Source organism: Eulemur rufifrons, chromosome 24 (assembly GCF_041146395.1).
Source record: "Eulemur rufifrons isolate Redbay chromosome 24, OSU_ERuf_1, whole genome shotgun sequence".
In the NCBI taxonomy this organism is placed as follows: Eukaryota; Metazoa; Chordata; class Mammalia; order Primates; family Lemuridae; genus Eulemur; species Eulemur rufifrons.
The window spans coordinates 13,201,411-13,214,860 of record NC_091006.1 but is presented as its reverse complement, the minus strand read 5'-3'; the positions used below and the strand labels follow the sequence as shown (position 1 = coordinate 13,214,860).

At 59.2% G+C, this 13,450-nt stretch overlaps 2 protein-coding genes across 6 annotated transcripts; both read right to left on the bottom strand.

The window, feature by feature from the left end:
- Positions 1-466: 466 nt before the first annotated feature.
- ADM5 (adrenomedullin 5 (putative)) lies at positions 467-1,464 on the bottom strand. The gene is made up of 2 exons (XM_069456918.1): positions 936-1,464; positions 467-728 (listed from the first exon to the last, which is right to left on the bottom strand). Exons 1-2 carry the CDS (start codon positions 1,004-1,006, stop codon positions 467-469), a joined length of 333 nt encoding a protein of 110 aa, XP_069313019.1. The 5' UTR covers positions 1,007-1,464.
- Positions 1,465-2,507: 1,043 nt separating this feature from the next.
- On the bottom strand, positions 2,508-12,175 carry PRMT1 (protein arginine methyltransferase 1). 5 transcript variants are annotated; one of them, XM_069457037.1, is made up of 11 exons: positions 12,118-12,175; positions 9,765-9,818; positions 9,101-9,202; positions 8,215-8,370; positions 8,026-8,089; positions 6,640-6,782; positions 5,820-5,907; positions 5,624-5,739; positions 4,592-4,742; positions 4,165-4,286; positions 2,508-2,780 (listed from the first exon to the last, which is right to left on the bottom strand). In XM_069457037.1, exons 1-11 carry the CDS (start codon positions 12,151-12,153, stop codon positions 2,697-2,699), a joined length of 1,116 nt encoding a protein of 371 aa, XP_069313138.1. In that variant the 5' UTR covers positions 12,154-12,175; the 3' UTR covers positions 2,508-2,696. The 5 variants fall into 5 exon arrangements, with proteins under 5 accessions (XP_069313138.1, XP_069313139.1, XP_069313142.1 ...); XM_069457038.1 differs by lacking the exon at positions 9,765-9,818; XM_069457039.1 differs by lacking the exons at positions 9,765-9,818; positions 12,118-12,175 and adding an exon at positions 9,455-9,537 and having other exon boundaries at positions 2,682-2,780.
- Between the last annotated feature and the right edge of the window lie 1,275 nt (positions 12,176-13,450).

The window sequence follows — 13,450 nt, the reverse complement described above, 5'->3', positions numbered from 1 at the left end:
AGCCCACCTCTGGGTGCAGGAGCGAATCTCAGTCCCCTTTCGCTGGGGAGGGAGGAAGGATGCTCTGGGCCCGGCCGGCCCACCAAACCCACCCACGGAAGCCGCACGGATTGAGCTGGCACGATGGAGGCGCTACAGTGGCAAGTTAGACAGTCAGAGGGACTTCCGTGGGGGAGAAGGAGCCCATAAAAGAGAGGGAGAGTGTGTTAAGAGACTAGCCCAGATTGAGGCTGAAATGGTCACAGACAAGCGGAGACTGAAACGCACAACTCTTGTTTTATTCGCCTCGGGACGCCAGTATTCTTTGTCCAGGCTGGGTGCGGTGTGCCCCTGGGTCCAGCCCAGTCACAGCCAGGGGTGGGGGTGAGGAAGACAATCTCGGAGGGCGGGGTTGGGGGGGAAATTGGGTAGTGACCCCAATACACAGATGGGCAAACTGAAGCCAGGCAAGGAGACTTGTCCGAGGTCACCCGGCGATCCGGGGACTCCGCTGGCCGCCCTGCTGCAGGCGGTGGTCCTGGAGATGGAGCAGGGCTTTCACCTCGCGCCGCCGCCGCCGCCGGCGCCCGTAGCCGTGGGGGTCCTGGGGCTTGCGGCTGGCCTTCCCGGAGGGCTCCTTGGTGGAGGCAGAGCGGAGCCAGTATATGATCTCCGGCAGGCGGTGCGTCTGGCACGTGCCCAGGGAACATAGGCGCCCGCGGTGCTGGGCGACCTGCTGCCAGGGCCGCCTGGGGAGGGAGCGTGGGAGAAAACGGGATTCGAACAGAATCGAGCAAGGAGGCGTGGTGGGGAAGGGCACCCAGAACTCCCAAGACCCCCGGGGCGCGCTCACAGATCTGCCCATTCCACAGACGCGGAAAACTGTGACCGGAACAGGGCGCGCGCCCCTGATGCCCTTTTTCCCGTCCTGTCCCGGCTGCCAGCTGGCCTCTCACCTGCCCGCGGAGTCCGGGTCCCCTTGGGCGGAGACGAGGAGCATCACCAGGACGAGGATGCGAGCGGCCATCGAGGGGCAGGGCGGGTCGGGATCAGCAAACCGGCAGGTGAAGCGGCCCCTCCGGGGTGCGGCCCCGCCCCCTCCCCGTGCCCAGGGTCTCTTCCTTCCGAGCGTCCGCTTCAGAGCGAGGACTCAGGGCCAGTCCCCACTTCCCAGGCAGGGAAAACTGAGGTCAAGTCTACGAGTAGAAGAGGCCACACCACGCCAGAGGGCCAGGATTCGAACCTAGATCCCCCGCCTCCTGCACCGCAGCCTCAGAGCCGTCACTGGGCGTGCGAGTCACACCGCCGCTGGCTATGCCCCTGGGAGGACTCCGGAGACCCGATCCCTTTAAGGCGTCGGGAAAAGGGGCGGGGCGATGACACCTCTAGGTGGTGACAAAGCGGGACTTCCAGGAAAAAGGCGTGGGGGCGGAAAAGCCCTGGGCCCCAGTGTACTGGACCTCACCCTCACCCCCACCCCGTCAGGGAGCCGCCCTCTATACACCGTGGGAAGACCCTGGAGTTTCAGGGACCAGGCGACTTCCAGAAAAGGGGTTGGGCGACATGGGGCAAGTGCAGACAGGGCGGGCTGGAGGGGTGTTAAAGGGAGACTGGGCGCTAGCAGTGTTCCATCCTGGAAAAGGAGGAAGAGGTTTAACAGGTGCGAGGTGCCCGCTGGCCCAGGGCTCAGATGTACCAGATCTGGTGCAGACAGGGCTGTGTAACGACATGGATGGTGTGCTGGGCCATCTAGGTGTGTGAAGTGTTCTGGGGGCCACGGCCTCCGTCCACAGGCGCTGGGAGTGGAAGGGCAGGGGCAGACATCAGGCCTGCAGCAGAGGCAGGATGGGGCGCTGCCAGGGGCTGGTCAGCAGGGCCTCAACGTCCACGTCTGTAAAGTGGGCAGACCTTGCCGCCTCTACGCTGCACCTCCCATCAGCCTCCATAGAGGGCAACTCTCTGTCCCCAAGCTCTAGGCCATGCTGGGGGAAGAGGCAGGGACAACCTCCATGACTCAGTTTCCCCAGCTGCAGAGAGGGCTGGTCACCACTCACTGCCAGCTGGCCTTGGAGGGTCCTGAACAGGAAAAAACAGCCAGGGAGAGGAACAATGTGAGGGTTGGGAGGAGGCGGGAGACAGTCTTCTGGGAAACTTGAGGGCCCAGCTGTGCTGGGAATCCACCCCCACCCCCACCGAGCCTGGCAGGGCAGCTGGAGAGCTCAGCCCTGCCCACTGGTGCAGGACACAGGTCTCAGAGGGGAGGGCACACCTCAGGAGAGGGATAAGGGGAAGAGTTTGGACAAAGACCCTGAGCAAGAACTGGAGGGCAGAGACCCCAGGAAGGGGAGTGAGGGACGTAGAGATGGGGGGGAGGAGGGGGATGACGGAGAGACCCAGAGAAAGTGGGGCCCAGAACTGCAGCCACCGGTGTGTACCCGAGTCTGGTCCTCTTGGCTGCTCAGGCTCGCATCTCAGCCCCTGCGAAGGGAACCCCGACCCCACTCTGCCCCCAGGAAGCCGAGCCGGGTCCCAGCTGAGGATTTATTGGGGTAAATGCAACCATATAAAAACATAAGTTATGAAAAAACACAGTCACAATGTACCCCCCCATCCCCCCCCAGCCCAAGCCTCTAAAACCCCCTTCTTCAGGAGGGAGGGAGAGGAAGGGGGAGCCCCGAAACCGCCTATGAACGCCGCCTATGAACGCCACAGCCGCCTCAGCGCATCCGGTAGTCGGTGGAGCAGGACAGCTCGCACAGCTGGCCTTTGAAATCCAGGTCAATGGTGAAGTCCAGGTCCCGCTGTGGGGAGAGCATAGGCATGAGGAACACGACCTCCACGGGGCAGGCAGGCAGAGACCAGAACCACGGCACAGTCAGGAGGTGGCGGCAGAAGGGGTGCAGGCCCCGCGTCAACACACTGTCCCCAAGACTCATCCGGATCCTGCTTTCTGCTCACCTCCACGCTGGTGACCCCAGCTGCTGGTCCCCCCCCAACATCTGCCCTGCACCCTGACTCCAGTGACAGCTGCATGTGGGCATCTCCAAATCTACTTGGTCCCCAGCCAAACCAGCCCCCTTGGGGGCAGAGCCCAGCTGTCCCTTGCTATCTCCTGCATCACAAGATAGTCCCCATGAAGGCCATTCCCATCAGCAAAGCAGTTGTTTCTTCCTTCTTTTATAAAAAAGCAAACCTCTCAAGCCCACTTCCTCCTCCAGCAAGACTTTGCAGCCAAGCTCATTGGTCCCAGCCCACCGTCTCCACTTCCTCCCCTCCCAAGTTTCCTAGAAGCCCCCCACCCCTGGCACGTGGCATACGGGAAGGCCAGCGCAAAGTCACCAATGGCCCCAATGACTGCTCCTCTTTCCCCTGGTGTCTCTTTCACTTGGGGCTTCTCCACCTGGGCATCACTGTCACTGTGGGCTAGGTCAGTCTTCCCTGGGGGGTGTCCCGTGGTTGTGGGATGTTTACCAGCATCCTCGGCCTCTGCCCACCACATGCCTGGAGCCCCCTTCTCCAGGCGTGACATCACACTGTCTCCAGACAGTGACAAACAGCCTTGTGGGGGGCAGAGAAATCACCCCTGGTTCAGAAGTGCTGTTTTAACTGGCTTTCATCTCCCTGGGTCAGAACGTGGGTCCACTCTGGGCCGCCACCCAGGGCCCACGTGCCATCGCCACCCAGAGCGCACCTGGCCTCCCGCCCGAGGCCCCGGCTGCCCATCTCCAGACCTCGCCACCCCCCCAGCATCTCCCGGGAACCCCCTGTATCAGGTGATGGCAGCTCCATCCTGCCAGATGCTTAGGAGAAAAAAGGAAAAACGAAACAAAACCAAACCCCTCCTTTCCTCTCACGCCACACCCGGGCCGAGAGGTCCCGTTGGCTCTACCCGAGGCTGCCTCTCACCCTGAAGCCCACCGCCACCCACAGCGACACCTGTCTGCCCTGCTCCTAGCTCCATAGGGGTCACTTCCAAATGCCATGTACCCTGTCACCCTGTCACCATTCTGCTTGGCTAGCATCAGGCAGGTAGGGATTTGGCCTGAGCCCCCAGGCCTGGCTCCCAGTAGAGGCTCAATAAAGTCCTGCTGTGGACACAGGCCTGGGGCTAAGGGGCTCGGGGACCCCAGAACAGGCAGAGGCAGTCACCCAGGCCCCCCCCCCCCAGCTCCCCAGGGGCCTCACGTTGTTCTTGGCGTTAGGCCGCATGCCGATGGTGCCGAAGATCTCCTCGCCCGTCTTCACCGTCAGGTAGTCCTCCATGTAGAACACTGTCTGCTTCCAGTGTGTGTACGGGGACTCGGGACCTGCGGGCGGGCACGGCTCAGCCAGGCCTAGACCTGCTACCCCAGCCCGCGGCCCCGCCTCACCATCGGAGATAGGGGCCGTGCCAGCACCTCATGGGTGAGGAAACTGAGGCACAGCACTCTTGGGTCACTTGCCCAAAGTCATGTGGCCGTTAAAAGGCAGGGCTGGTGTGGAGACGTGTGCGTCCCCATGGCTCCCTCTACCTGTTTCTGTCACGACCCCCTCATCGTCCCTGAACCCCACCAGCCTCTCCTCTCCTCTCCGTGGGCGCCCCCAGCCCGCCCGCGCTGCGCCGCAGCCTCACTGGTGGAAAAGCCGGTCCTCTTATGGCAGCGCGTGAACTCGATGTTGAAGTAGGCCACTAGGGCGTGCACGTAGTCGTTCCGCTTCACTTGCAGACAGAAGGGAGAAGTGAAGGTCAGGTCTTCCACCTTGACGGTGTAGATGTCCACCTCCTGTGGGACAGGCCCCGTGAGCCCACGCCTGGGAGCATCCCCCAGCTTCACCCTCCTCCTCTCTCCCCTTCGACCCCCGTGCTCGCTTGCCCGGCCCAGAAGCCCACTCTCCTCCGGCCTGTGACCATGCTGTCCCCTTCCCACTGGTCTCCCCTCACTGGCCTTAGGCCCCAGAGCTCCTGATTTATTTCTCACGCCACCTGTCCCACTCCTGCCATCCAGTCCGGGGTGCCATGTTGGATCCCCTTCTCCCTTCTCTCCTGAACCCAAACCTAGCCCCGGCAGCTCCACCCTAACTCTGTCCAGGACCCACCCGCTCCCTCCCGCTGCCTGGCCAGACCGCCTGGCACCTGCAGCAGCTCTAACAGGGCTCCCTGCTTCGCCCTTCCCCCAGCCTTTCTTGACACATCAGCCAACGTGACACGCAGATTGCGTCAACCCCCCACGTAAGTCCCTCCCTGATCCAGCCTGGGCGGGGGCCCCACCTTCCTGCCTCCTCCCTCCTTCACTCCACCATCCCTCCCACCACCCCCCAACACCAACCCCTCCTGCCACCTGGCTCTGCCCACCTCATACATCCCACCTCGCTGTCTGTATCAGTGACCTGTGCGCGCATGGACCTTTGGCTGATGGCTTCGGGCACGCCTTCTAGAGGACCAGCCCCCTGGGGCAGGGCCAGCCTGTCTAGCTCACTGCTGTGTCCCGGAGCCCAAGGCCAAGCAGGGCTCAAAAAGACTTTTAAGGACAAAGTGGCTGCTCTGGGCCTCTAGCGCCACCTCTAGGTAACAGGTAAAATTCCAACAGTCTGGACCCTGAGGTAAGGGGATGGCCCTTCTTTGGTTCCAGCCCTGGGGGTCACCTGGCCACACCCACACCCTCACCTTTATGAGGCAGGCATTGGTGACCAGCTGCTTGGGGTCCACCACGTCCACCAGGGGCTCCTTGATGGCCACGTCTTTGATGCAAGACATGTCAAAGCCGTACACGTTCTCCCACCCTGGAGAGGCAGGAGTGGGGAGGTGAGGCCGCAGCAGCCCGGCCGAGGCCCCACCCACAGCTCCCCGGGCGCTCGCTCACAGTGGATCTTGTAGTCTTTGTACTGCCGGTCCTCGATGGCGGTCACATACAGTGTAGCTCGGTCTGGGAAGATGAGGCCGTCGGGCGCCTGTGGAGAGCCAGGGCAAGGGCATGAGGGCTGGGGGCCTTGGCAACACTGCCCCCCAAAACCTGGCCTCTCTCTGCCCACTCTGCTCCCTCCCTGGTCTAAGCCAACTCCCACTTGGACTCCGCAGCAATCCAGGCTTCTGCCTGCATCCCTGCATCTATTTCCCACACAGCTGGCAGGGGGCACCCAGGGGTACCTGTCGGATCCTCCCTGGCTCCTCTGAGAGGAAAAGCAAAGCCTCATGGGGGCCCATAGGACCCTACAAGCTCTGCACACACCCAACCAGCCCTGACCTGCAATCTAACTTCCAGTGGCTGTCCTAGACCTTCACTCCACTCTGCCTCCCTGAGGCTCCACACGCAGCCTATGCACTTCTGCCCCAGGACCTTTGCACTGGCTGTCTCCTCTACCCAGAACATTCTTCTCCCCAGATCCATTGCAGCTTCTTCCTATCCTTCACCAGGTCGTAGTCACTTCTCCCCTGGGTGGCCGGCTCAGAGATGAGCACCCGGGACCACCCTATCCCTTTGCTCAGCTATGGCTTTCTCCTCATCTCCTTGTCACTGCTTGGCTTCCAAGGCCTGTTACACCCACTTTGGGTTGTCAGCCTCCCAGTACCTGTGGGAAGTACCTAGTGCGGCTCATTTGTCTGGCCCTTGACTGATAATGCACTCGACACAGCCACCAGGCCCCAGCCTGTGTGATGTGCAGCCACCCCGCCAGGGCCCTCACCAGCCACTTGTCTCGGGCGTACAGCACGGTGTTGAGCATGGACTCGTAGAAGAGGCAGTAGCCCATCCACTCGCTGATGATGATGTCCACCTTCTCCAAGGGCAGCTCCACCTCCTCCACCTTCCCCTTGATGATGGTCACCACTGCGGGCGGACAGGGGCAGCCACCATCAGCCCCGGGAGGCCTGCCCGCTCCTCCTTTGACCCGGGGCCTACAGCCTGGGGCCCCACTTGCAGCAGCCCTTGTCTTTGAAAGCAAGGGCTGAGGCCGGATTTCGGTGTCGTCATAGCACTCTGTGAGCTGAAGCCACACCCTCTTAACTCCATTTTCAAATTTATATATCACTCTGGACACTTTTGAGGCAGGAGCACAAATTTTATGTGGACTGGGCAGCACGGGGGTAGGTTTGATGTCACATATAACAGCACGGTCACATTCTCAAAATATCTTATTAGGCAAGACGCACACAGAGGGATTTACAGGGGAAATTACATGACAGTTGGAATTTGCTTCAAATGGAGAGAATTCGTAAAGCTGAGTGATGGGTATTTGCGGATTTATTACAACAGTCTCTTAAAAAAAACAAATCACTGCAGTTTCCAGAAGGCCACACATCTGGAACATCTATCACCTTCCCAAGTCCCCTCCCCACCTCCACCTTGCTGGTGGGAACTCAAGGGCAACTTGACAACAGCTACCAAACTTACTAACTGAAGTTTCTGATGCAAGCAATCAATCCACTTTTACAAATTCACCTCGCAGATATTCTGGTTTGTGTGTGAAATGACATTAAGTGCAGGGTTGGGGGAGGGTGGGAGAAAAATCTCAGAGCAGCTTAAATGTCCACCAGTGGGAAACTGGATGAAAATACCGTGGTGTGTACACGTGACTGCAGTCATCAAATAATCATGATGCCTCAACATCCGGAAACGTGTTTAACTACACGACAAGCAGGTGAAAAAAGCAAAGGGCAAAAGACTTGTGTGAAATGCTATTGGCATAAAAATTAGGCATGGGAATGTAAGAGCATACATATGGGCTTGTAGGTACAGACTTCTCTGGAAGCTGGTACTGGCTAAACTCAGAGGAGGGCAGCTGAGAGGCAGATGGGAGATTTCTCATGGCAGGCCCTCGGCTGTCACCCACGTGACTATTGTTCATTCAAGAAACAAGAGAGTGCTTCTTGCCCTAATTTTAAGACTGAAGTCTTAAGCTTGTGACTTCGACACTCGGATTCTCAGGCTGCCAGCAGCCCAGAAGGCCATGGGGGAGGCACAGCTGCATCTGTGGCCCATCAGTGGCCCCCCGACTCCCTTGCCACAGGTCCTGGCGAAGCTGGGAATCACCCACTCCATTCCCACAAACCCATTCTCTTTCTGGCCTCACCGTGGTCTAACTTGTTGGCTTTCACGATCTTCACCGCATAATCAGAGATACTGGAACACTCGATCTGAGGGCCCAGGAAGAAGGGAGGGTGAGACCTCCCGGGGTCCCATCCTCAGCCACCGCCCTCCTCCATCCAGTCCCCTCTCCACCCTCCAGGCTCAGGTCCACCTGGCCACCCAGGAGACTCACCCCGATGACCTTGCGGGCCCCGGCCTTGGCAGCGAACATGCACAGGATCCCCGTGCCTGAGCCCACGTCCAGCACCACCTTGTCCTTAAAGAGGTGCCGGTTGTGGAACATGGAGTTACGGTAGGTGAGGGTACGCACCTCATCCTTCAGCATCTCCTGGGGAGAGAGGTGCAGGGCGCCATGAGCGGGGCCACAGTCCCCGCTGGAAAACAGGTGCCCTGGCCTCCAACACACAATGGTTTGGAGGACCAGAGCTCGGCCCTCCCACTTCCCTTCCGTGCACCGCGGTTTCTCTAGCTGTAAAATCAGATTAGATGGATTAAACTCCCATCTGAGCCAGATTCTACCATTGCCACCGAAGCCCCGGCAATTCTTGGCTTTTAAAAGTCCTCAGTGACTTAATGCCACTGAACTGTACACTTAAAAAACTGGTAATTTTATAGTATGTTCATTTTACCACAATTTTATGAAAAGGCCTCATGGAAACAAGAAATTCCTTAGAATGCCACCCCAGGTGCATTCTGGGACCTCAGTCTCCTCAGTCAAAAGGGTCCAGAAGCTGTCAGGGCAAGAGCAGCTGGGACACAATCCCAACGCTGGTCGCTAGAGGGCGGCAGAGACCAGCAGGCCCTGCCTGACCGCGGGCTGAGGTCTCAGGTGCGCATGCGCAATCCCACCACGGCCTTCAGCGAGGGTCCCCCCAAAGCACCAGGATAACCTCGGTCTCCAAGGCAACGGCTGGGAGAGGTGACCCCGGGGTGTGCACAGCAGAAGGAAAGCCTGCTGCCAGGGAAAGCAGTGCGCGCATGCGTGGGGACTTAAGTCCCACCCCCTCCCCAACATTTAACCCCTAGATTCACCAGCCTCGAGAACCATCCACACTCACCTCATGGATGCCAAAGTGTGCATAGGAGTCAAAGTAGTAATCTTTGGACGTCATGTCCTCAGCATTGGGCTTCTCACTGCTTTCTGCCTGGCCGCAGGAAACCTGGGAGGGGGCCGATGGGAGCATGGGTCAAATCTGGGGGCTCCCCACAGCCTCTTAAACCTTCAGGTCCCTACTTTATCCCTGAAGAGTAGTACAGACCCCCCCCAATCATAACATGACAACCCTACAGCCCCCACCTGCCATCTTGCCTCCCCCAGGAGCCCCAAAACCTAACAACCCCATTTTCCACTTCCAGGACCCCCCCCCAAAGCACCATCCAGGGAAGCACCCCAATACCTCAGCCATGCCTACCATCTCTCCAGTCTCTCTGCCCCCGTCTCTAGCTCAGCCCACAGCTGGGGAGGGGAGGGGAAGCAGAACTGGGACAGACACAGAGAAAGGCAAAGGGGCTGGAGACAGAGTTAAGGAAGTAGACACTGGGGAGGCCAGATGGGGGCCATGGACCCGAAGGGGTTTGTAGTGAGTGTTTTGCAGCATGGGGTAAACTGGTTTGAAGCAAGAGGGACATGGTTAGACTTTTAGAAAGGGCCAGATGTGTGGCAAGATATATTTATGTGGGTGGAGGTGGGGGTGGGGAGGGGTCTCACAAAAGGATATTTACTTCTTCAAGAGGCGGCTGGAGGCTCATCCCATTAGCCAAGGTGGCTACAAAATTCTAGGAGAGAGTAACAGGGAGAAAGGATTAGCTACTGGGAGTGGCTGCAGAGGGCCAGGCAGTGGGGCCTGGGCTCTTGGGGCAGTGGGTTTCCAGCAGTTTTCCTTTTCCTTGGTGGGGAGTGGGGGCAGAGGGGATAGGTGATGAAGCAGGGCTATTGAGAAAGGGAAGGGAGGAGTTGGGGAGACATGGGGGTCTCCTATCCCAGCTGTGGCTGGAGAGACGGTGGCCAGCCCCCACGTTGCCCTACTCTGGCCAGGCAGCTGACCACACACACCTCCCCCATCCAGACCAGAGGAACTGGCACCCTCCGGGCACACAGGCACCGCCAGCTGTCGCTCCCCCTCACCACCTAATCCCCTCATATTGGGTGACACTTCCTAACACCCCCCCCATCCTGGGGTGCCATGAATAACTGGAGGGAGGGGGCTGGCAGGGTATGCACCCAGGGCATCTGCCAGTTCTGCAAACCAGTCTCTCATCTGAGAGGATTTCAGAAAAGAGGAGTGGTCCACAGGCACCCCCACCAGAGCTGGTACCACAGCCCCTGGCTCCTGACCTGCGCTCAGGAGCCCCAGACAAAATGAGTTGGAACCAACCTCCTCACTATTATCCTCTATCCAGGAAGGTAGAGTCCCAGGGAGGATGGCCAGTTTATGGACCCTCTTAAGAAAGCGAGGGCTCCAGAATGTGGCTTGGCGAGTCAGAGCCCATGGCCCCCATTCAGACACCCATCCCAGGCCCTGAAGACCCCCAGGTGTGAGGCCAAGCCTGAGTCAACCTCTGGGGAAGATGTTTCCTTGTTTCCTCCACCCATAGAGCCCCTGGTGTAGGATCGAGCCAAGAGAGTGGTGTGTGTGTGTGTGTGTGTGTGTGTGGGGAGGGTCACTGGAGTGACCCCTGGGAGCTGCCCCCAATGGCATGCATCTTGGGCGCTGCCCTCCCCCTCCAGACAGTGTTACAGGGTAAAGGGTGGAGGGACAGAGGCCCCGTCCGATTACATCTCTTCTAGATGTGACCACTTTCCAAGGCTTCAAGAAGAGCAAAGTCTCAGGGAATGACCCATTGGGTTCCAAGCACCCCCCTCCAAATTCTTCCAAGCCAGTGAGGACGCCTGTACAAAGGGTGGCTGGGGAGGGGATTTCCCACTGGGACCCATTTCTCAGTACCACTGATACTACCACCAGACAAGCCAGCCCCAGAAGGCGTGAAATGCAAGACCGAAACCTCCCCCACACAGCTGCATAAGAACCAAACCTCACTGCAAACCATTTCAGACTCCCAGGCTCAGGACCCCCACTCCCCACAGAGCTTCAGAGAGGAGAGGTCATCTCTCATCCTCACAAAGGCCCGAGAGAGAAAAGGCTCCACTAGAGAGTAAAGGCCACAGCCTGTGCAAATCCCATCACAACTCCTTCCCAGCAGACATGCCCTCCCTCCGCCGGCCTGGGAGGGATCCAACAAGGAGGTGGGCTTAGGGACACGCCCCATGAAAAAGATGTCCCTCCCACACATCCAGAAATGGCCACAAGGGGGTGCACGGCGCCTTATTGGGAAGGATCTCCTCCATCTAGATGACCCACCACCACCCAAAGGGAGGTCACAGGGGCATGCCCCATCCTCCGTAACTCCTAAAGCCCCGGGCGGGGGTGGGGATAATTCAAAGACAGGAAAGGGAGGTGGAAGACCAATTCTTCATCTTCCTCCAGTCCCAAACCCAGAGTGCACAATGCCTAGACCGATGCCCCAGCAGATCCCCCGGGACCTTGGAAGCGGGCTGTGAAGGGTTGAGAAGCACTGCCCCCTCGCAAGACACTCTTCCCTACATCGTGGAGGGCCCCAGGGAAATTCCACCCGTGTGTCCTGGACCCCGGGAGCAGAGCTGGGGGCCTCAGAAGGAGGGATCTGAGCCCCCCTCCGCACCCCCAGGCGGCCCTCCCCAGTCGGGGGCGGGGCCTTTGTCCGGCACGTGGAGCCCGCCGGGCCACCGGGCTCGGCACACCCCCTCCCCACCCACCGCGCCGTGGCCACGTGGGGGCCTGGCCGGAAGCGCCCCCAGCCCTCATCTACGTAAGACGGATGAAATACCTTCGGCTAGGCCGGATGCCGAAGGCCCCCAAAAGCTAGGGAACCCCCACCTCGAACGATATCCCTGGATCCGGGGCGTGCGGCGCCCCCTCCGTGTGGCTGAGGATCTTCATCCCTAATTCGCCGACCTAGAGCCCTTTCCCCACGACGGAGACATAAAACACCGACCCCCAAGCAGGCCCCCGCCCCCATCGGCGCTCCAGACACTCACCTCCATGATGCAGTTCGCGGGCTCGGCTGCCGCCATCTTCACCCACACCTACTCCTCCTCCGGCCGTCTAGACCCCCCCTTTCTACTCACTCCCCCGGACCGCTTTATAGCGGAGGGGTCTACGGCCCGCCTACCGCGACCCCGCCGGAAGATTTCATTGGTAGTGAAGGCGGCACGTCTGAGAATACCGTCTATCAATTGGCTCGAGAACACGCCCGTCAAAGGTCAGAGGTTTGCCCAGGCTAGCGTTCAGGGTCCCGCCCCCTCAAGTCGACCAGGATGGGGACAACTGCCCGTCTATTGCAAGAAGCGCGACTGGTGATTGGGTAAAGTCAACCAGGAGTGCCCGCCCTTTTCCCCCAGCACCGCCTCAAAACTTCCCGGCGGGCCCCGCGCTAAGCAGACGCCTTGGACAGAGCTGTCCATCACCAAAACGACCCGCCTTTTAATCGCTACTATTGGTTTAGCCAAAACGTGACGTCACTAGGCCTTTGGCCAGCCCTCGCCAAGCGGCTGGCCTCAAGGAGAACACTGCAATTGGCCCACGGGTTGGGAGAAAGGCAGGGCTTTAGGCACCACCGATTGGCTCAAAGGAACTAGCGCTCCTCGTCCCTTCGGTGGATTCTCCCGGCCTCCGAGGGGAGTTTGGAAGAACAAGGGATCTTGTATCCATTTACCTAGGGGAAAAAACTGAAGCAGTGAGAGGCTCAGAGAGAGGGCGGGCTTATCTGGGGTCCCGAAACCAGTCAGGAATAGGAATCAGCCGTCAATACATTTAATCCCAAGCCCTTTATACAACTGTTCTAAGTTTGTTTGTTTTGTTTTTGATACAGAGTCTCACTGTTGCCCGGGCTAGAGTGCCATGGCGTCAGCCTAGCTCACAGCAACCTCAAACTCCTGGTCTCAAGCGATCCTTCTGCCTCAGCCTCCCGAGTAGCTGGGACTACGGGCATGCACCACCGCGCCGGGCTAATTTTTTCTATATATTTTTAGTTGTCCGGCTAATTTCTTTCTATTTTTAGTAGAGATGGGGTCTCGCTCTTGCTCAGGCTGGTCTCAAACTCCTGTCCTTGAGCGATCCTCCCGCCTCGGCCTCCCAGAGTGCTATGATTATAGGCGTGAGCCACCGCGCCCGGCCTGTTCCAAGTTTTTAAAGCCCATCACCCTCTCTCAGGCCACCTGGCTTTTGCCAAGTCCCTTCCCCTGCCAGGAACGCCTGCCTCTCTGTCTGGCGTAATCTTACAGGTCCGTCAGGGCACAGTTTAGAAGCAGCCTCTTCCAGGAAGCTTTCCGTGATCTGTAGAAAGATCTTAGTTGAATGAAGATGAATGCA

Bases quoted from the DNA above. Each gene is read 5' to 3' on its own strand.
- ADM5 (XM_069456918.1), bottom strand. From the start codon at position 1,006: ATGGCCGCTCGCATCCTCGTCCTGGTGATGCTCCTCGTCTCCGCCCAA. The intron at 729-935 runs GTGAGAGGCCAG...CTCCCTCCCCAG, and splicing joins GACCCGGACTCCGCGGGCAG to GCGGCCCTGGCAGCAGGTCG.
- PRMT1 (XM_069457037.1), bottom strand. From the start codon at position 12,153: ATGGCGGCAGCCGAGCCCGCGAACTGCATCATGGAG. The intron at 8,090-8,214 runs GTGAGTCTCCTG...CTGGGCCCTCAG, and splicing joins GGGCCCGCAAGGTCATCGGG to ATCGAGTGTTCCAGTATCTC. The intron at 4,743-5,623 runs GTGAGGGTGTGG...CCTGTCCCACAG, and splicing joins CCAATGCCTGCCTCATAAAG to GAGGTGGACATCTACACCGT.